Here is a 23,651-nt window from a genome sequence, read left to right as displayed (position 1 = left end):
ATCATATGTTGTTGCCTTATTAAAAAATATGCTATACATTTAAAATAAATGTATTTTAATTTTATAGTATATACTTGTATATAAATACATTCATAAATGTTTTTAATGAATGGATTTTATAATAATACAAATAGCAATGTGTAACATTTTACCATATTTAGTGCAACTTGTATTTGTTCCCCACAAAATATTGTTTTTCACTAAATGTTTGGATTTCTAAAATTATTGTGCACTGATTTTTCTAGAATAACTTTTGCTGCCGAATTATCCACTAACCTAGTTTATGATACATTTTTGTCATAGATTATAAATATACATAGGCCTATATTTTTTCATATTTGTTTATTTTATTTTTCTTTATAATGAAGTAGTCTGTATCTAGTAGATTGTGAAAGAATGATTATCAGTTCCACACACAGAGCCATATGTGTGGCCGGGCTTCCCCCGTGGTGTATATATATATACCGGTTCACATTTATGGCTCTGTGTGTTTGCTACGTAAAACCATCAGTCAATTTTCGTGTTGGTCAGAATGAAAATGCTAATTCATTCTTTGCCACTAGGTACCGCTTTTGGAGTGGTTAAAATAGATGTTTCCCCAGTAACAGCTGTACACAAAGCAGCACTGCACTCACAAAAGCTGCTTTATCAGGCATTACAGGTATGATGAAATGAAAATGAAATCGACCAATCACCGCAGATTAGCATCACGCAAAGGAGGGGTTTGGAAAAATGAATAATTGAGTGAATCGTTTGGGAGTCGTTGAGCAAATAAGGTAAAAATAAATGCATATTAGAAAATGAATGTGTTTTTTGACCTTGCATGCTTATCAACCTGCTGTTGGGGACTCCCAAAACCAAAATATGAACGTTTCATAACCCATAATAGGGGCACTTTAAATAATATTTTGACTTGTTTTCAGAATATAATCTTAATTCAATTTACATTAGCAAATTTTTTAAAGTTTAAAAAATTCTCTAAAGTAATAGAGAATTCTATTATTAACTTCAACATTTTTTTGTAAGTAAATTAATATTTGAGTATGTTTAGATATTTTCTGCAATAAAACTGGAAACAATTGCTTCCCTTAAAAGGGTCATATGACGTTGCTAAAAAGAACATTATGTTGTGTATTTGGTGTAATGCAATGTGTTTATGCAGTTTATTGCCCCTTAACATACTGTGATGTCATCTCCCAGCAGGACGAGACTCAGTCCAGCTGCTCTGCTCGTGCACATCCTAGCATCGGTTTTCTTTTGGCTGTTCAGTCAATGTACTGTTAGGAGTAGCTGAATAACTCGGGATATTGGTTTATTTCGCATCAGAGGGAGTGTCAGGCACGTTTATAAACCGAATAACTTAAGTGATTTGTGGATTAGTGCATACTGGAGATGCGAACCATTTCAAACGATTCAGTTCGATTTGGTGAACTGGTTCGACCGGTTCACTAAGAAGATCCGGTTAAATAGAACCATTCGTTCGCAATCTGGACATCACTAGATGAGACAAAACCAATAAAACCCATTACAAACGAGGCATTTGTTGCATCCAGTGGGGACATAATTACTGATTATAATGACTTATACTGTCTTTTTTTACGCGTTGCATGTATCGCGCCGCGTAAACATAAAACCATGTCTGCATTTGTGATCAGAGAAACAACAAACAACAAGCCTACTCTACACTGCTCAAAACTTGCGTTTGAATCATCATTGGCAAATTATTTAAATATAAAAACCATACTTACAGGCTGTGAGTCAGAAGCGCCAAACTGTCCTTGCAAAGTTGGAACTGCCCAAATTTGGCCTTTGTTTTCCCTCCTATTTATATTCCTGTGAAACCGGAAGCCATGGCTGGATAATTTCATGCTCATAATCACCCTGGTATGCTCAAAATTGTAAATATGAATGGGAATATACTTCACAGATATTTTACTCATAAGAATTCCTAGGGGTACCAATAATTGTGTCCAACGTGTATTTGAGAAAACATTTATTTCATAATGAGATTTTCCCCCATTTTCAATTGTTTTAGTTCAATGAAAGGTTAGATATTTGTGAATTTCTTTTTAATAAAAGATCAAAATGATTAACAATGCAGATGTATTTTCACAGCCTTCTTTGATCATATTTACCAAGGGTGCCAATAATTCTGACCACGACTGTATAAATCCAAACAACATTGGTGATCACGTTTAAATCAGTTTCTACAAACCTCTTTTTAATGATCAGCTTAGGGGGAGAAGTCTTCATCTTTTCAAAATATGTGATCATAGGTTGCCATGTCTCATAAAATTTTTGGACAGATCCTTTCATTAAATATTAATTTTTTTCTAATTTCAAATACAAAACCAGATCACACATCCACATTGAAGCTTTAGGTGGGATTGTTGATTTCCACTCAAGTAATATTCTTCTTCTCGCTAATAAAGTGACAAAAGCGATAACAATTTTTAACTGTTTGTCAATGATATTTTGCATTCTGGTACACCAAAAATAGCAATTTCAACACTGGGTTTTATTTCTAAATTAAAGGCATCATTTAGTGTTTTAAATATTAGTGCCCAATAGTCACTCAGATTTGGCAAGCCCAAAACATATGAAAAAAGTCTGCTTTGTATTTGAGAAAAACATTTATTTCATAATGAGATTGTCCCCCATTTTCAATTGTTTTAGTTAAATGAAAGGTTAGATATTTGTGATTTTTTTAAAATAAAAGATAAAAATGATTAACAATGCAGATTTATTTTCACAGTCTTCTTTGATCATATTTACCAAGGGTGCCAATAATTCTGACCACGACTGTATATATATATATATATATATATATATATATATACACACACACACACACACACACACACACACATGTTTGTTTTTGTGAAAAGTGGGGACATCCCATAGGCATAATGGTTTTTATACCGTACAGACCATATATTCTATTGCCCTACACCAACGCTACCCCTAAACCATCCCCTCACTGGAAACTTTGTGCTATTTCAGATTTTCAATACACTCCATTCTGTGTGATTTCTAAGCATTTTGAAAAGTGGGGACATGGGGTAATGTCCTGAAAAGTCACCTTCTCCTTGTAATACCTATGTCATACCTTTGTCATTATACAAATGTATGTCCTCATTTGTCACAAAAACGTGCACACACAGTACAGTATATGTGTGTGTGTGTGATTACAATAATTTTGAATAATGTTAAAATATAATAATACTTAAGATTGATTGATTGATTGATTGATTGAAAAGTTAATTGGACATGTTCTTCTGAGATTCATCCAGCTTATCATTTCAGACTCATCTAGATCTAACATCTCTCATCATACCAGACATGATATTTCTGAGCCTTGTCTTTCATTTTGATATTTTCTGCCTACTTTCCAGTGAAAAAAAATCTAATTATGAAGAAATCTAATTATGCAATGCACCAGGCGAGCCAATTAGTGAGTGTGGTCTGAAGACTCAAAAGAACCGACGGTTGAGTGTCACGACAAAAATCAAGTGGCAAAAATCTCTTCAAATCTGCTCAAAGCTTTCATAGCTGCGGAAGAGTCTTCTAGATCTTTAAGAATTCCTCTGATTCCCCAGCTGCGTCTGCGGCATCTAGACACCGACTTAAAGCCCTTAGATGTAAAAGAAATACCTGCTGCAAATCCTTCTGGAACAAATGTGCTTTGGAGGGCTTTCAGATGTGGGTGTTGTGAGGCAGACCGCGCCACAGAGGTTGATCTGTTTATGACAGGAAACGCCATCATTATTTGGCAGGGTTCAGCCGATAAGCAGGACTGACTGCTGGGCAAGTGTGTGTCCGACCAATTTTAGGGTGAGACAGAGAAACGTGTTGACTTCCTTTCATTCAGCCAGGAAAACAGCAGGATTGGTTTACTGCTTCATGGTGTTGATTTGGTAAAATGCCATAAAGAGATTTTGAGCATGATGAAGAGAGAGAGAGAACTTCGATGACAAACAGAGACAACGGCGAGCTTAACTTTGTTCATATTTCATCACCACCATCTGTGCTCTTGGGTTTGCATTGAGTTTTTGTTTTCATTTTCCTGTCATTAGGAATAAATTATGTAACCTATGTCTTTATTCAGACACTAGCAATGGGCCTCATTTACGAAATGAACGTACGACGACAGAAAATTGGGCGTACGGTCATTTCATATGGGATGATATTAGACTCAAAATTGGAATTTATCAATATGGACGTGAGCTGTGTCTACGATCAAATCTCACGTCTGGTCTCAGCTCGTGTACGCAAGTTTTTGAGTTACCTGAACTTGCGCACAGCATAGTAAATAAGGTGGAGAATGTTTTTTTGTTAATTTTTATTTTCATAACCGTCAATCGAAGCTCATTAGTCGATCGTTAACCAGTAAGATTAGGATGTCTTTTTTTGTTGTTGTTGTTTTGTACAGAGCTTTAGCTTTATATGCGCGAATAGCAGCATAAACAAGACCATGAGGATTCAACTGTCGCATCATGCACCTGCAGTGCTTCTGTGAAAGGAGAAGAACAGAAATTAAGTCTATAAAAGAAATAAAATAAATAGGATCACACAAAATATATAGTAGGCTATAATATAATTAACAGATTAACAAAAGGAAACACTGTGCAACAAGTAGGCCTATAGGCTACGCTCGTTTTTGTGACACTCTTAATGCATTTTATTACTTTTCTTTATATCTTTATTTGATTTAATCCATCTGATCACACAGGCACCTCACACACTCACAAACAACATTAGTTCTACCGTTGCCTGACATTTCAGCCATTCATCATCAAACTAAAATGCAGTCAACCAAACATAAAAGTTACACTGTTTATTTTAAAAGATCCGCTGTAAAATCAGCGTGCAGTGCCCAAACAAAAATTTTTGTGCATGTGAAGGATTTTACACGGATATTAGAACATGAGTGAAGTATAAAGCCATGTTTAGGCTACATAATGAATAATAGTTATGCAAACAAATGTTACAAATATGGCAAAAATGGAAGCATTTGGATTCTTGTGGTATGAGCCAGGCTCGTGAGCCCAATGCCGTTTCAGTTTTGCTTGACATTTGTATGCTGTTTATAATGAATGCCACTATAACCTAATTTGTGTTTTATTTTGTAGTTGAATATATATATTTATAACTAGGCTAACTATTTTTCATTCTTGTTGTGTTCTGAATACCATTAAATTTAAAATATTTGTTGTAGAGTGACGGGAACTAAATAGGCTGTTTATATTTACGAGAATTTTAATATACATATAAATTACATAAATTAATGTAGCCTAATTCTTTGCAATTACAAGGTTAATGGGTGTTTTTGGAGTAAGATGCATTTCTCTTTCATGAGATTACTTCCTCTTTTTGGCCGGGTTTCGTTTTTCCGTGTTGTAAACTCTAGGGACGAGGCTTCTAAACCAGGGTGTTTTTAGAGGCTTGATATTCAAATGACGATTGTTTTCTGCCGCCACATTTATCAACGTGCGATCATTCGTATGATGAGATTGGCGGCATACGAATGTTTCATGAATCACACGTGAACTCTGTCATAAGTTGATTTGTGCGCACGGATCTGCACTCGTTTCTACGTTAGATTGATAAATGAGGCCCAATGTGTTGGTCTCGATCCACAGGTTTGATCTGATCGAATAATAAAATGCTATTAAACATGATAATCATGCATCATTACGATAAAAAGTGGCTTTAATGTAGTTTTTAAGCTTTGTATTGTGCAAGTTAACCACAAACATTTGACAGTTTTAAAGGAGACATATTATGCCCCTTTTTACAATATGTAATATAAGTCTCTGGTGTCCCCAGAATGTGTCTGTGAAGTTTCAGCTCAAAATACTCCACAGATCATTTATTATATCATTTTGAAAATGTTTTTTTTTGGGCCTGTCTCTTTAAATATAAATTCTCTTTAAAGAATCAGCTCGTACCTGCTAAAAAACATCTGTTTTGGTTCTGATTATCATGTTTATCGCGCTGAAATCATGCATTTTAAACCATATGATTTTAAACTTCAGATATACGGTTTTCTGAGCGCACACATCCGAAGCACACGGACAGAAAGTGGCTGTCACAGCATGTGAGTACTAAACTAAGTTTTCATTCACACACAATTTTTCTTTAAAAACACACGAGTTACAAAAAACAGTTGGTTATGTCTGTGAAGGTAAACAGCTGGGAAATAAATTGCATGTTTATTTTAGATCTGTGGCAGCAGCAGTATTAAATAAATCAATAAATCAATAAATCCACTGCTCTCTTGTCTCCTCTGAGGCTGGGACTCTAAATAGTGTTCTGTGCTCGTCTGTGCAACCAATGACAGAACAGTTAACATGTTTTGCTCAAACTTTTGCCATGGCATTAGAACTGGTATACCGTTGTCGCTTGCGAAAACACAATAACGGTGCCGTTGGTGGAAACGTACAGATTAAGAGGCAGTAATATTATAATGAGATCCCTTTGCCACATCACCAAGGGAGTGAAATCAGACGCGCTCGTTTTCTCAGACGCTTGCAAAAAAAGACTTACCAAAACAAAGTTACTGGGTTAATCTTTTTCACGTTTCCTTGGTTGGTAGATGCACCGGTGACCTGATTATAGCACTTATAGAAAAGTCAGATTTTCATGATTTGTCACCTTTAAAGAGTTGCTGAGATTCTTGGTGAGATAAAAAATAATGGTAAATCATCTGCAGTAGACAGTTCTGAAACCCTAATACACCTTCAATAAGAGATGATTGGGGTCACTGCAGATGCATGCAGTGTCACTGGTCGCAAGTGTTCAGTTTTTCTAACATGCTGTTAATTGCAGCAATAACAGCACATTCATTGGAAAAAGTGTGGAAGAACCTTTCCACCATAGAATAACAAAAATAAATAAGATAATTACAACTCTTTTTTTTCCTCACAATTGTGAGACAAACTCAAAACCGCAAGATATTCAAAATTCTAAGATATAACCTGAAAATCATAAGATACAAACTCAAAATTGCAAGATACAAAGTCAGAATTGTAAGATATAAAACTCAGAATTGCAAGATATAAAACTCAGAATTGTAAAATATAAACTCAGAATTGTGAGATATAAACTCAGAATTGTAAAATATAATCTCAGAATTGTGGGATATAAACTCAGAATTATGAGATATAAACTTAAAATCGCAAGATATAAACTCAGAATTGTAAGATATAAAACTCAGAATTGTAAGATATAAAACTCAGAATTGTAAGATATAATCTCAGAATTGCGGGATATAAACTCATAATTATGAGATATAAACTTCACAAGATATAAAGTCAGAATTGTGACAAACTCAAAATTATGAGATATAAAGTTAGAATTGTGACAAGATCAAAATTGCGAGATATTTGCAAGATATAAACTGAACATTGTGAGATATGAAGTCAGAATTGCAAGATATAAAATCTAAATTGCGAGATATAAACTCTTGAGTTGTGAGATAGAAACTCAAAATTTTATATAAACTCACAATTCTGAAGAACAAAGTCAGAATTGTGAGATAAAAAGTCAATTTTTATTAATGACATTCCCAACCAGGCTAGCCTCGGGATCGAGCCTCATTTGCGGACAGCAAACCAGGTTCGTTTGCCATTATCTGGCAGGGCTGAATGGTCAGGTAAACTCTTGAATTATTATTGTTTTAATAGCTTTGTGGAAAAAAAGCTTCCCTAAAAAGTGATGCATCATGAGCACAGAGTATACTTTTTTGAGTACTGGAGGCTTCAATGCATTTCCAGACTTCCCATAATTATGATAATGTGGTGAGCTCTGTGCAGATCTCTGGTGGCCCGTGGACATGCTGTTCCTGTTGTTTTTGCTTTTTTCAGTTTTTTATTCCAGCCCACTGGCAGATGCACATGCACCTCTGACAGGAGGTGGGTGTAAATATTTTCTACATCCCCTGTTCATCCACACCTTCCTCTTCCTCGTCAGCGTTCAGACAGAAATCTCTCTGGAACAGCTTCCTAACTCCAAAAACCACTAAACAATGCTTTTTTTTTACCTTTTATGTGGATTTTTACCTTTATAAAGCCCTTTTTTTCTAAATATGTGCGTCATCTTTTCAGTCAAATTCTTAAATTGAATCAGTCGATTAGAATAATAAGTCATTTGGGCTGTTACCAAGCAAATTAAATCAGTATTGTCAAAATTAATCTTTGCAATGCAGAGAAAACACAGAAGCTGCATCTGAAGTGGCATTTAGATGCATTTGCTCACTGTTTAAAGCAGGACATGAATGCATTTAACCTGCAGTAATACTGTTTTGATATTTTAAACATAACACTTTGAATACTGAAATTTGATTTTTTTTTTTTTATGTGAAAATCTTTAAATGTGAAATTAAAACTGCCAGTAGGTGGCAGCAAGTCACTGTTAATAAGTTAGTCATTGCGACTGAACCGAATTATTTAAATGATTGATTCATTCAGAAACAAAACAGCATCATGTTGCTCAGAGATGCAAATTGGTATTATATTTGTTGGCAAAATAGAGCAAAAACAGTCAATATTGTGTCTAAAATAATAAATTCTTGTTTATTGAACTGCTGTATAATATCAATATCACATTTGTAATCATGCTGATTTTTGGTGGAAAAAACGTCAGTCTTCGTGTGATACTGATTAACTATGTGAAATGATATAAATATATAAATGTCTGCCCCCATATCTTGAATTTTGTGATCATTCTAAATGCATTTTAAGAAACTGAATCATGCAGTGAAAGAACGCGCACTAGTCTAACCTACTAGACTTCCTATTGCCTTAGCTAAACTTTAGCTAACTTACATCCAGGTAGCTCTCATGAGTCATAGATGTTAGCAAGACAAATGAACTATATTTGCCTTTTGGATAATTAGCTGTAAATTCGAGGCACAGGTAGCGTAGTCTTGTTCATCACCACTCACCTCCACACCAAGACAAACACAACTGGAAAGGGAGAGAAGGCTTCCCTTCTGCGGCTCTCTGCCTGTCTGTGACTGTGATGTGCATGTGCCGATCAATGTGTGCTACACTGCTGCGGAGACGCATTTCTCAACATTTCCTGACCCGACCTGATATTTAGATTTTTTATTTGTTTGACAGGGAAAGCTGTGCACAAACAGAAACACACACGCACACATATATACATATATTAATTTATAAAAAAATTATTTAAAAAACTCCCCAGAAAAAAGGGCACTTTCTCTTGAGGAAGAAAAAGGGCAGGTGCTCAAGCCCCCTTTGATGTCTATGTGTGCACGTGCTGAGAGACACCACATTACTTCCTTGTAATGGCTAATCGACATCACAGTCTGTCAGTTTGATGTTAGCCGCCATGTTCATGTTTGTATCATTCAGTCGGTGTTACTTTTAGTAAAACTATGAACTGGAAAAAAAAATATGTGCATTTGATGTAGTCCATATTAATCACAGTGACTGATAAATAAATAAAATATCAACTCAATGTACTTTGTTCTCATTACGCAGTGATTTAAGGAAGCAATCATGTGCTCAGATGAACTTGACAGGTCACTTCATTTCTTCACTTCATCTGTCACAGTCAGGCTCAGGATTTTGTAGGTCAGTGAGTAAATGTGTGCATCAGCAATTAAACATTAATCGGGAATCATTGGCGTAGTGCTAATGCTTTTGCTTTGTGTGTTCTGGGTTCTTTCTGGGTCACTAGAATATTTTTATTTTAATAAATCTAAATTGCAGCTGTACATAAATGGAATGGGGAGACATTTGTTTGCGATTTTTTTAAATATTGCATTTATTTTTATAATTTATATTTTAGTTTTTATATATTATATTATATTATATTATATTATATTATATTATATTATATTAAGGAAATGTTTTCTGAAAATGTTTCTTAATTTTACATAACTTTTTTTTATTTTTGATTTCCAATTCCCTTCTGTTCAGTATAGTGTTTTAACTACATTTTGAATATCTGATTTTCTTATTTCAGTGTGGATTTTTTTATATTGTATTTGCGCAGGTGTGCATGTCTGTTTGTTGAAATTGCGTCGTAATTTTTAGCCGGGCTAATTGCTTTTATTGAACTTCAACCACAGTTTTAAATTGGAAATGACGAGAAGCCCTTCATTACAGCTGTAGCGATTTGTCTTGTGTGAGATGTTAAAAGTCAGTACTGAGATGAAAAGTCTTTGTTTTGACTTCTTTCTCAGAGGGAACATCCAGTGAACAAATGTAGAGTTTGAGTACAGCTTCAGAATTCCACACTGATGCAGTCTGAATCTCTTTCTCTCTCTCCGTCTACCTCCGCTCACTCACTCGCCCGTTCTTTCTGTCTGGCCAGGCCTTGGGTAGAAAAATGTAGCATGGATTTTTGACAGCTCTCCCTGATGGTTATTTTTGGTTTCCAGGAGAAACTAGCACTAAATGTTGTAAGAGAGATAGAGAGATAGTCTACTGTGTAGACGCTCAAATAATGTTCCTGCAACGCAGTTTGAGCTTGATGTTCCATTATCATCTGATTTTCCAGGAATCATTTTCAAGGAATGCTTTAAATTTTTCTCAAAATATGTGTGTCAGAGATATGGACAGAGAGCTGCTTTGAAACCAAAGCTTGCCAAGATACAAGCTATTCATCATTTGAAGGAGATAAACAGTCAAACTACCTTTTGCAAAAACATTCATTCATTGGCATTTTTTACCACCTCAATTTTAATTTTTAATTTAATTTTGTGTAAAAATGTCTAAACTTTTGTCAGTCCAATCAGTCATGACAAAGATAAAATGGTGGCTTATATTATTTATGGTTCATTTATCACACTGGAAATGAAAGGTAGAGGCACTGTTTGGAAACTACCCTATTATTATTTCAGCATTGTGCATCTATCTATATATATATATATATATGTTCTACAGTAGTACATGTTGGTATTCAAGCTTGTTCCTACAAAAGCTGCAGTATTGAGTTACTGTCATTATACTGAACATTTAGTTACAGTTAGTTGGTGGTGTCACTACTTTTAGTTTGTTCCTCCTCAACACTGTTTTGTGAATGTCAGAGTGAGAGTGATGGAGGGAGAGAGCGAGACAGAGAAACATAACTTGTTAATTTGTGTTGCTTTGCTCATTAGTGTGTGTGTGTGTGTGTGTGTGTGTGTTTTCTCATTGACAGCATTGTGTCACCGTGTCACGCCCCCTTCCTCTTCTTCCTCCCTTTGCAGTGAATGTTTCTATCCACGTTCATCTAGACTCTCGGGTATTTCCCAATTCATCTGACTCGCGGCTATCAATTTTTAATGAATTCATAGACGAGCACAGAGACTCTTATGAGAAATATATAACAGAGTACCTCAAAGACTCGGGTACCAAGGCTACCCACAGTTCCTCCAAAAACAAGCTCATTATTAGTCATATAATCACTACAGTACTCTGATATAGACAAATCATGTTTTGAATTAAAATAAACGTTGAGTGAAATGAAATATATATATAAAAAATTAATATAAAAAAACTTGTTGTTAAAAACAGTTACTTGCCAAAGGATAAATTTTTCTTTTTAAATACAGTTTAACTCAATTTGTTAAATACAAAAAAAAATTACTGTAATAATTAATAAAACTAGACATATAGGGGGGAAAATAACAACAAAAACTACTAGAAATGACAAAAACACTACAACTTTGACTAAAATTGAAATGAAAACAGAAAATATGTAAATAAAAACATAGACCTATCTGAATAATACTAAACATTGTTGGTTCATGAGCACATATACACTCTTAAAAATAAAGGTGCTTCAAAAGGTTCTTCAAGCGATGCCATAGAAGAACCATTTTTGGTTCCACAAAGAACCATTCAGTCAAAGGCTCTTTAAAGAACCATCTCTTTCTTACCTTTTTGTAATCTGAAGAACCTTCTTTCACCCCGAATAACCTTTTGTGAAACAGAAAGGTTCTTCAGATGTTAAAGGTTCTTTATGGAACCATTTAGACAAAAAGGTTCTTCTATGGCATCGTGAAGCACCTTTATTTTTAAGAGTGTACAGTATATCTTATACATTTCAGGTAGAGCATATTAGATTCCTGCAAAATTGTATGATATATTTTCCATGTGCCTAGATAAATGAAGCTATATGTTAAAAGCTATAAGCTTTTATGTAACAATTTTTGACAGTTATGCAGGTCTCTAATTTCTTGACCTGACCTGCTGACACAAGGCACAGGGACAGTCATTAGCATGAATTGGGGTTAAATGTCCTCCTTGGGGCCGCAATGATTAACCACCGATGTCGAATTTAAATACAGTTTAAGCATTTCAAATTATGTGTTATTCTGTGTGAGCTGTCTGTCTGAGTAATGGTGATGTTCTCTCTTTTCATGGCTCATATCCTCGAACAATTGTGTAATTATTCATTTCCAGATTTCACTGATGTATTCTGACTTTTTATGCTTACAACAAATACATCTTAGGAAACTCAGGGTTTTGGGATTGACTTGGGATTTTTTGAGAGGATTGTTGCAATTAAGCATGGCAGAATTTATATTAAGTTTCCACAAAATATATGAAGCAGCAGAACTGTTTTCAACATTGATAAAAAATAAGAAATGTTTCTTGAGCAGCAAATCTGGATATTAGAACAATTTCCGAATGATCGTGTGACACTGAAGCCTGGAGTAATGATGCTGAAAATTCAGCTTTGCATCACAGGAGTAAATTACATTTTTAAATAATTCAAAATTTACATTTTAAAATTTCACAATATTACTGTATTTTTGATTAAATAAATGCAGCCCTGGTGAACATAAGAGACTTCTTTTAAAAAAAACTTTCGAACTTCAGACTTTTGAACGGAAGTGCACATATTTGATTGAATTTAATTCACTATTTCAAAAACTTTCAGCTGTTGCATCAAAGCAGGCCGGGATGTTTCAGGTCTCTTAATGAGGCTGTAACCTGCCTGATCTCCAAGGAGTAAATTGCATCTCAGAAGGAAACAATCTCAGGAATCATTAGTTCACTAAACACGTAGATCGGTCTGCTGAATTTGAGGGTGGGATGAGTCACTCAACTCCAGAATGGTCTGCAGTAACTTGCTCCACCTCTGAAACAACTTTCCTTTTACTGACAGAAGCAACAGTTTAAAGTTGAAGATCTTTAATTATGAGTTTGCTTCTTGGACTGGAGTCATGTGGATTACTTGTGGATTATTGTGATGTTTTTATCAGCTGTTTGGACTCTCATTCTGACGGCACCCATTCACTGCAGAGGATCCATTGGTGAACAAGTGATGTAATGCTACATTTCTCCAAATCTGAAACAAACTACTTTTTGGATAACCTGTGGGCGAGTACATTATCAGCAAATTTTCATTTCTGGGTGAACTATTTCTTTAAGACCTGCTATTATTTCTTCTTTCATCCAGGCTGGGAAATTGGCTGGACTCCCTGTTCTTCCAGCTTCAGTAATGCATCTAATCCTGGCTTTGGTCACCGCTGTAAACTCTGAACAATTACTCTGGATGTATATTTAGCTGGGCTTTTATTCAAAGTCTTTTTATAGAAGTGCATCTTTTGAAGAAGAAAAAAATCACTTAGCTGTTTTATTAGCTTTGTTTGATTTCTGTTTGTTTAAAGTATGATTCATGTTCAACCTTCTGGAATTATAAATTCGGAACAGATTGAATAACGATTGAAAAGCATAAGCATGTTCTTTCTCATAAATAAATTGACTACAGTGTTAAGCCCAAAGCCAAAAGCTTATATAAAATTGTTCTGTTTTAGTTTGGAGATTTCATAAATATTTAGTTGCACCTTATGAAGATATTACATAATAAAGGCTCTAGCCAAGAATAATGGTCTCCTATTTAACTCATCAGACATCTAAATCGAAATCAAAACTTTTATGAAATGAAAAATAAAACATGTATGTGTGTGCGCATCAATTGTCATTTAACTAAGATAACTGCCTCTGAATTGCTGTTGCTTGCACTATTTACACATTTCAACCAATGCAAAACAATTAGCCTATGTAACAATTTGATGCAACTTTGATGTCTTTTTTTTACATTAATCACAGCAGCCATAATCATAACTTTATATCTTTTTTTATTAATTGTGCAGTCAGTTTCATGGGTAAATGGGTGAGTAAATGATGACAGCATTGTCATTTTTGGGTGAACTATCATCGTTTTTTGTTTTTCCCTCTGTTGCGTCTTGCATATGATATTTTTCCTCTGAGTGCCGATCGATGTGCATGCAGGGCCAGCGAGGGAATGAGAGTTTCAGTGGAGGAAATCCTGCCACCATCTGAGTCCCAGTCACCCGTGAGAAATTATTCCTGGCACACTTGCTGGGACCAGAGGCTGGAGATATATGCTCATACTGCAATTACGGGATGTATGGAGCATGACCTGTCAGACTGAGGGAAGGTATGTGAGGGAGGTAATGTGAGAGAGGGAAAATGAGTTCTAGTGAGTTAAAGAAAATGATGTGTTTGCATACAGGTGTAAATGTGTGTGTGTGTGTGTGATTGTTTGGTGCTCATATGTGTTTGTGTACTTACTTAACCATATTTTAGAGACAAATTGTATCCAAAACCTGTGCGTCTATGTGGGTAAATGACACGTAACACGTCAATAGACTTTTTTTTTTACATCAAGCTTGTATTTATAGTTAACATTAACAAGACAAGCACATTTCATACATGATGGTAATTCAAAAAGCTTTATATAAAAATAATTTAAAACAATCGTAAAATAACCAAAACAGATGCACTGTGCATGTGCACAATAAATAAAATTAGCATTTAAAAAGTCAAAAATGTAAAATGTATTTCAAATGTTTTTATAGTTGGTCTCCATTCATTCATTCATTAATATTATTGTATTTTTTCAGTCTTCACTTGTGATGCTCGAACTGTTAAGGTCACACGGATGTGATTATTTCAGGACTAAATTTAAAAATACTCTTTTGTTTCAAAACATCAGGGAAAATTTGATAATGACCCCTTTAACCCTATTGTATTATATTTGATACACACATTTCTAAGGCCTCTAAATGATGAACATTATAAAAATGTTGCTGATAAACCTGTCACACAATCTACGACATGCTTTCTGTCATCTGATTGATATTTAGACTTTTTTAACAAGTAAAAAGCATTTTAGTATAATTGTACAAACGTGCATCTTCAGCTCGTGCTCCATGTTTCTTTTTACTGACTTTTATCAAGTAAACAGAATAATAACTTTGATATTGTTTGTAGTATTTCAAGATAAACACTGGACTGAAGAGAATTAGCTTTTGCTTATTCAGTCTTTTTTTTTTTTTTTTTGAAAAATCATATTCAAGTGCAATTATCAAATATGATCATTCAGGCTTCTGAGGAACGTCTGTTTGCTCATCTCTCAATATGTTTTCATAATAAAACTAAGCATTTAAATATCATCTTACTAAGACTAAGATATAGAGTGACAACTGATATTTATATAATTTTATGTAAGGTATCTGCTATATTATTAAGATCTCATTGACTTACATTACAATCTATATAAATATCAGCATCTGCACCAAACTGCAAGTTTTGCTCAGTTTGGGCCTCTGAATAAAACTGAGCTGTTTTCCCTCCATATTCTCACTATATCTTACTATATGAGCCATAAAAGCCTGGTGTATCAAATATGATATTCAACAAAAATCACATATGCATGCTTTATACAGTGGGTACGGAAAGTATTCAGACCCCCTTAAATTTTTCACTCTTTGTTATATTGCAGCCATTTGCTAAAATCATTCAAGTAATTTTAAATCCATTCCCACAGTGAACCTTAAAATGAATGCATTCAATACCAAATAATCTGTTCTGATCTGAAGTGTAATCAACTCTACTAACCTTTATAACCATAAATCTATAAATCAAACCACTTTGATTCATGACTGTTCGCATTTGGTGAGTGGAGTCGCGTTCATTGTGCATGATTAGTGAGCTGAAACAAATGTTTGGAAAGGTTTTGGAATCTATACATTAGTAAAGAGAGAGAGAGAACTCAGACAGGCTCCTGAAATAATATTACGCACAATTGAACAGGTTAGGCTTTTTATATACACTAGTGTGATTGCCAAGAAAAATTATTTTGTACTTGACAATGATAAATTACATTTAGTCTGATTACACAAGCTGAATATTTTGTCCATGTATGGGACAGTGTGACTGCAGAATCGACTGGGCTTTGAGATTCATTTGAGACTTAATTTGATTTGTGTGGGGGGTTTTTTCTTTTCCTTTTTTTAGTGAGCAGTCAATTTGTTAAAACTTTTTTAATTGGAAATACACTTTTGGTCCTTTTGTTGTAAACATTAGAATAACATTTACATTGTTAATAATATTTCAGGATGAATACTTGCTGGACTAAAGCAACTTCGGTGTACTTGATTATCCAGACATCATTTTTTAGAAAAATCATCTTCATCATCTCGAAGAATGCTTATTTGTTCATCTCTCAATCATCATTGTTGTGCATTGCATTTTACGTTTTGCCTAATTAAGTCTAACTTGCTTGACGAGAAATATACTTTTTTAATAAATAGAACATTATTACTTTGTTAATGATAAATACAAAATAGAAATGTATTGATTGTTGGTTGTATTAATGTTTATTTAACCTGAAAAATGTGTCAACATTAAGCGTAACACACAAATTTACATGAAAAAACCTTGAGGATTTTGCTTCCTCATTTCAGAAACATGACTGCACACCACTGGTCTCTAGCTATGGCTCAGGTCTCTCTGTGTGAGAGATTTTCTCATGTTCATAGCACAAACGGTGCAAATTAACTAACTGTCAGAGTTTAATAGTTAGGCTTAATACTTAAGGATTTCAAGTCACTGACTCTAAGTCCAAGCACTAGTAATACTGCTGCTTCCTTTAGCACTTTTAGCACTTTAGCATTTGTGTCAGTCTTGAGCAGCTTGTTGGATGAAGTTGTGCCCTGACCTGCTCCTCACTGTCAGCACATTGTAATGATGTGATTCAGTGAAGCGCATGGCCTCAGTGTTGTGTCATTTTCAGGGCAGAACAGTCTCTACCAATTTACAGTATGTACTGTTGAAGAATCTGGCTTCACAGTGAGGTGAAAAAAAAATCTAATTTCTGTCTAAACATAAAAGTTCTTCTAACATGTACATATGCATCCATACAGTATTACATGTACTGTATACTGACTTGCACATACATTTGCATGCTATTTACTTATGGTATTTGTTGTTATGATTTCACTCAGTTTTATTAGTTTGATTTATAAGTTTACAAGTTTCTATAGGCCTATGTTAATTTAGTATAGCCTACTCTAAAGTTCCTTAATTGTGCTTACTTCAAGAATTTGTTTCCCAACTTTCCAAATTGAGTCATCTGACCAAAGAATTTTAGTGTGAAATATTCTGCAGTAACTATTAATAAAAATTATACTTTTGTTACATTTTACTTTACATTTTGTATGATATTATTTTGATGTATGGTTTTAATTATAAAGGTAAGTGGTTGCAAACAGTTTATTTTAGCTACATTTAATAAAAAAAATGTGTTGAAAGTTAGGCAAATTTGTTTATTGAAATGTAGCTAAAATAAATTGATTGCAACCAACTTACTTAGTAAATTCAATGAATCATTTTTATTTCAGTGTATTAGTGTATTCATTTTTAGCATTTACTATTTACTTACAGCGGCTAATAAACCAGAAGTCTCACACATTCACAAAAAAATGTTACCAATGTAAACCTATATGCCGGGGTTCACCCCTGGATGCCCTGGTCCAATTCAACCCTCATAATGTCAGGGTCATAGTTCACCCCAAAAGCTATAAAGAAAATACAGTTTGCAATTATTATAATTAAAAAGCATCATGTAAAAACACAAACTGTGACTGATAACTTTACATGACATCCAGACAGTCTCAGTTCTTAACCAGAAAAGGCTTGTTGTGAAAATAAGACTTTATGTAGTTTAGTTTAGTCAAAGTAGTTTGGCTACACGAGAGCAATGAGCTGTAAGTGTTTCTAGCACCCAGACACAAATAAAACAGCACTTCTTTTCTCAGCCTGCCCTGAACACAAGATTGGCGGGCGTGTTAATCGATAGGAAACAGCTTTCAAGTTCAGGGAAGCATCACTGGTGTCATTGTTACAATGGGTTGAAATAACACAGGGCTCTCTGGAGTGCTACTAATTTCACCTGTTTCCTGTTTCCTCTGCCAGTGCCATCACACCCCCGGAGCTTAAATGTCACTGATAATTGGTTCCTTTTACATCACATCAGTAGATAATACACCCATTTCACAAGGGCGGTTTACGAGGTCCTGAAGTAATTAATATATCATAGCTATTTGATGAAGAAGTTCTGGACGTTTAGTCCTGCAATACACAGCTGTCATAGAGACAGTGTTCATCCATTCAGATGGAAAATGCCTAAACGAGAACATGCTTCAAAACAAGTCAGTCTATAGCCAATGCAATGGCTCTCTCTAGTGGACATGGAGTTAAACTCTTTATTATTAATTTTGATTGTTTGTGGTGTCTTCTAAGGTTGAACGTGCCAGGATTCCTTTGTCATTCACATACAGTTATATTTAGCTGTACATTGAAAACTGGTATTTATTATCTGATTATTTGAATGTATTGTCTTAATTATAAACACACTGGTTTGTAGTGTATTCATTTTGTTATTCTTCTAGTTATTTTCTAGCGGCTAATGAGCCAGAAGTCTCGCATATTCACAAAAAATAGCTTACATCTGCGCTGCAAAATCAGGAGAATATCAGAAGGAATTTGCTTTCAGAAGAATCTTGAAGCATTATTTGGCCTTTTAAAACCAATTCCAAACAGATGTATAACCCCTATTCTAGAAAAGTTGGGACATTTTGTGAAATGCCATAAAATTAAGAATATGTTATTTGTCATTCTCTTTAACCTTTGTTTAATTGACTAAAGGATAAAGAAAAAAAATCCATTGTTTTCACTGGCCAACTTAATTTTATTTTGCAAATATAAACAAATTTTGATTTTGATGGAGGCAAGTCACTCTGTCACATTAACTTTCCTTTTAATTACAATGTTCAATTGTTTGGGAATTGAGGATAGTAATTGGTAAAGTTTTGCAAGAAAAATCCTTGTCCAATCTCGCTTGATACAAGATTTCAGATGCTCGGCATATCTATGCCTCCAATATATGCCTGCATGTCAATGGTACTTTCGAACATATCACCCATGCTGTTTGCACTGATGCACCCCCATATCATGACAGATGTTTGCTTTTACATCTGTCTCTGATGAAAATCTGGATGGTCGCTTTGGACTGAGAATTTTATTTGTTTTTTTTTCCAAGAACAAGCTGAAACATGGACCCATCTGACCACAGCACACATTTCCATGCACTGTCTTTTTGACTGTCTGAGAGTAGCTCTCTTGTCATGCATATTCATTTGATGGCAAAGATGCTCCTTTTACCCAAACATGATACCAATTCACCTGCTTACTGAACTGTTTCAAAACAGTTTAATTGGGATATTCTATAACCTTTTCACTTTTATTTTGCCTCTGTCCCAACTTATTTGGAGTGTGTTGCAGTCATCAAAATCAAAATGCTATAGTTATATATAGCTATATATAGGTATATAGTTTATATTTACAAAATACATTAAAGTTGGTCAGTGAAAACTTTTTTGTCAATTAAACAAAAGTTAAAGAGAATAACAAATCACAGATTCTTGATTTTATTGCATTTTACAAAACATTCCAACTTTTCTGTAATTGAGGTTGTAAAATTAATCAAATTAAAATAAAGTTCTTATTCTTTTTTTCACAAGTTAGAAAATAAGAAGAAACAGCAAAAAAAAAAAATAATTCTTAAGAATGTTGGGGCTGGATTCACAAACATCTTCTCGAGAAAGAAGTTAAGAAATTGCTTAAGATAAAAGAGAAGAAAGTTCTCAACTAGCCTATTTTCCTAAAAACTTCAGAATAATCCTGAGGTATTATTTCACATTTAAAAACTAATGCCGCACAGATAAATTAATAATATAAAATGAGTTAACACTAACACTAATATTTGGTCATTTAAATTAATTGTCTTGTATGTTTGTTTGGTTTCCTATGTGGTTGTAAGAGCAGTCAATATGTTTGTTTTGATCATGTGAACTAATAGTTTTCACGCTTAGTTTGATATTTTTAATACTTAAAGCACTTTTACACTTAGTTTGATATTTTTAATATTTAAAGCATGAGGGTCAGAGTCAGAGTATATGTATATAATATCATACACAGTGCATCTGGAAAGTATTCACAGCGCTTCACTTTTTCCACAATTTGTTATGTTACAGCCTTCTTCCTAAATAGATTAAATTCATTATTTTCCAAAAATACCCCATAATGACAACATGAAAGAATTTAGTTTGAAATATTTGCAAATTTATAAAAAAATTAAATAAAATCACATGTGCATAAGTATTCACAGCCTTTGCCATGACACTCAAAATTGAGCTCAGGTGCATTCTGTTTCCACTGATCATCCTTGAGATGTTTCTACAACTTGATTGGAGTCCACCTGGGGTAAATTCAGTTGATTGGACTTGATTTGGAAAGGCACACACCTGTCTATATAAGAACCCACATTTGCATGTCAGAGCACAAAAGTCATGAAGTCCAAGGAATTGTCTGTAGACCGCCGAGACATGTTTGTAGAATTGTGAGGAAAATAATGAATTTAATCCATTTTGGAGTAAGGCTGTAACATAACAAAATGTGGAAAAAGTGAATACTTTCCGAATGCACTGTAAAATGTACTGTTCTGATTTCTATTCAGTTAGAACAAGTAATCATTTTCAGATGTTTATCCAAAGTGATTTACAATGTGACAACAACCTGACGCTATAGAGCTATATACACACACAATGAAATTTTATACTGCATTTTACATACAGCCTATACTCTCGTAAACAACTTAGCATAGTTTGCTAATGTTAAGATTAATTTGCATATAAGCTAATGTTACGTCAGTTCACTCCCTACACGCACACACTTGTTACTGTCATGTACAGCCATAACATATGGAGATATATTGCACTTTTTGTCACCTGCACTCATAGTTTCCGGTTTCCCCTCTGGCATCAAATTACAGTATTTACAGCATGTCAACTCACACAGATAGAGACTAACCAAGAACTAAGAAAGTCTTTCCATCATTTGGTAATTTCTAACCTCAATATACTCTATAATTCAAAATTAAACCAAAAAAGTAACCAGGAAAAGGTTCTGATTCGTTTGTGGATCATGCTGTTCCAGTGAATCCCAAATAAGGGATCGAAAAGGAAAACAGAAAACAAATTCTTTGGAATCTTTAATGTCGATCTTTTCAAGGAAAGACACAAACAGTGCAGACATGCACTCACACAGACACATTCAGCCATTCTTTGGAAACCTTATGCACCAGCATAACTCGTTTTTTTACAAAGTGACATCACAGCTCAGCTGTATTTGAATCTCTCCTCCACACTCCAGTGAACAGAAAAGCAAGTTCTCACCAGCTAAAACACTACGAAATGGCAACTCGGCCGTCTCACTTTGAGCAGAACCTTCTGTGCCCTGTTTGCTGTGACATCTTCAGAGATCCCGTTCTCCTGCTGTGTTCTCATAGCTTTTGCTGGGCCTGTCTGGATCAGTACTGGGAGCTCAGCGGCTCACATATATGCCCTGTATGCCGGACAGACTTCTGCATGGACCGTCCTCCATGCAACCGCGCTTTGAAGAACCTGTGTGAGATCTTCCTGCAGGAGAGAAGCAAGACTGCGTCAGCGGAGCCCGAGTTATTCTGCAGTGTCCATGGAGAGAAACTTCAGCTCTTCTGTGTGGAGGACCAGCATCTCGTGTGCAGCGTGTGTGTGACTGACGACATGCATGTTAAACACACATTCAGACCTGTGGATGAAGCTGCAGTGGCTCTCAAGGTACATTATCCAACTGCTTTTTTAGAAAAATATTACTTTACATTTACTTTTTAGTTTTAAGATATGTTAAGAGCATATCATTTCACTTTAACTTACAGACACTCATAAGAAGTTAGAAATTTCACATATTGATAAAAAAACTGATTTTGTACTAAATTTTTTGTCATTAAGCTTTTTAAGAACAGTGCAAATTCTTTAAAAAAAGTTTGAATTTTGAGTAAGCCCTGAATATTGTAAATAAATTGTATTTCCATGTTTCTTTTCAGGAGGTGCTCAAAACAAGCCTGAAGCGTTTGCAAGAGAAGCACAAACTCTTAAAATTAGAAAAATTCATCTGTAATCAACGAGTGAAACACATCAAGGTAAAATCTGCAGCTGCATGTTCTACAGAAATGAGTAACAATTATGTAACTTTTATCTTTGTAATATGTTACAGAATCAAGCTGAGCAAACAGAGGCACATATTAAGAAGGAGTTTGAGCAGCTTCGTCAGTTTTTGCGTGATGAAGAGACGGCCAGGAAAACCGCTCTGAAGGAGGAAGAGGAGCAGAAGAGGAAGCTGTTAGAGGAGCAGATGATAAGAATTAACAGTGAACTCTCATCTCTGGTAGAAAGAATTAGGATCACAGAGGAAGAGATAGAGACCAACAACATCTCATTCCTGCTGGTACGACCAATTATTTATTATTCTTTCTAACAAGGATCCAAATTTTTTATTTTTATTATATAAATGTAATATATTTGAACATTTATTTATTAGACGTATTTATTTGATTAAAATTCAAATATTAATCATTTAGTTATTTGAACAAAAGCACAATAAAGACAGTATTATAATGAAATATTATTACAATTTAAAATAAATGTTTTCTATTTAAATATGTTATTACATTTGAATTTAATTACATGTACTTTATTCTTGTGATCAAAGCTGAATTTTCAGCATCATTACTCCAGTCGTCAGTGTCACATGATCCTTCAGAAATCACTCTAATGCTAATTTTAATGCTGATTTGTTAGCATTTATCAATTTATAATTATAAACTTTTATGATTATTTGATTGAGATTTGTTTTTAATTACAATGTCTCTTGGTCATTTTCATGTACATCCATCTGAAGAAGTACAAAGGCCCACCTGAAAGGTAAGTGTGATTTTCTCTCTCTTTTTTTTTTTTAAACCCTGTCTGTTTTGATTGGGACCCAAAATCACGTTGAGCACTGACTGAGGATGTTCTTCCAGCTCTCAGTGCACCAGTCCCTGTCCAGAGAAGCTCCCAGAAGTGCTGATCAATGTGGCAAAGCACCTGGGAAATCTGAAGTTCAGCGTATGGCAGAAAATGAAGTCTGCTGCTCAATACAGTGAGTCTCATGAATCAATGGTTCCATGAAGAACCTTTAACATCCATGGAATCTTTCCATTCAACAAAAGGTTTTTCATTGTGGAAAAAGGTTCTTTAGATTTTTAAAACGGCATTCACACTAAGAAAAAAATATTATTTTATGAAAACCAATTTCCACCATGGAATAAAAATAAATAAATAAAATAGGTAATTAAGGCTTTTTTCTCACAATTTTAGGTTTATACCTCAGTTTCTCTGAAATCTAAGTTTGTATCTCATAATATTTTTCTCTCACAATTGCAAGTTTATATCTCAC

General features: G+C 34.4%; 1 protein-coding gene across 1 annotated transcript; it reads left to right on the top strand.

Annotated features, from left to right (window-relative positions):
* Positions 1–21,589: 21,589 nt before the first annotated feature.
* LOC107571247 (tripartite motif-containing protein 35-like) lies at positions 21,590–23,383 on the top strand. The gene is made up of 5 exons (XM_016257564.1): positions 21,590–21,994; positions 22,261–22,356; positions 22,431–22,661; positions 23,115–23,137; positions 23,236–23,383. Exons 1-5 carry the CDS (start codon positions 21,590–21,592, stop codon positions 23,381–23,383), a joined length of 903 nt encoding a protein of 300 aa, XP_016113050.1.
* Positions 23,384–23,651: the final 268 nt, after the last annotated feature.

Source organism: Sinocyclocheilus grahami, unplaced genomic scaffold (genome assembly GCF_001515645.1).
Source record: "Sinocyclocheilus grahami isolate Dianchi unplaced genomic scaffold, SAMN03320097.WGS_v1.1 scaffold1570.1, whole genome shotgun sequence".
Classification (NCBI taxonomy): Eukaryota; Metazoa; Chordata; class Actinopteri; order Cypriniformes; family Cyprinidae; genus Sinocyclocheilus; species Sinocyclocheilus grahami.
This window is presented reverse-complemented; position numbering and strand designations above follow the sequence as displayed.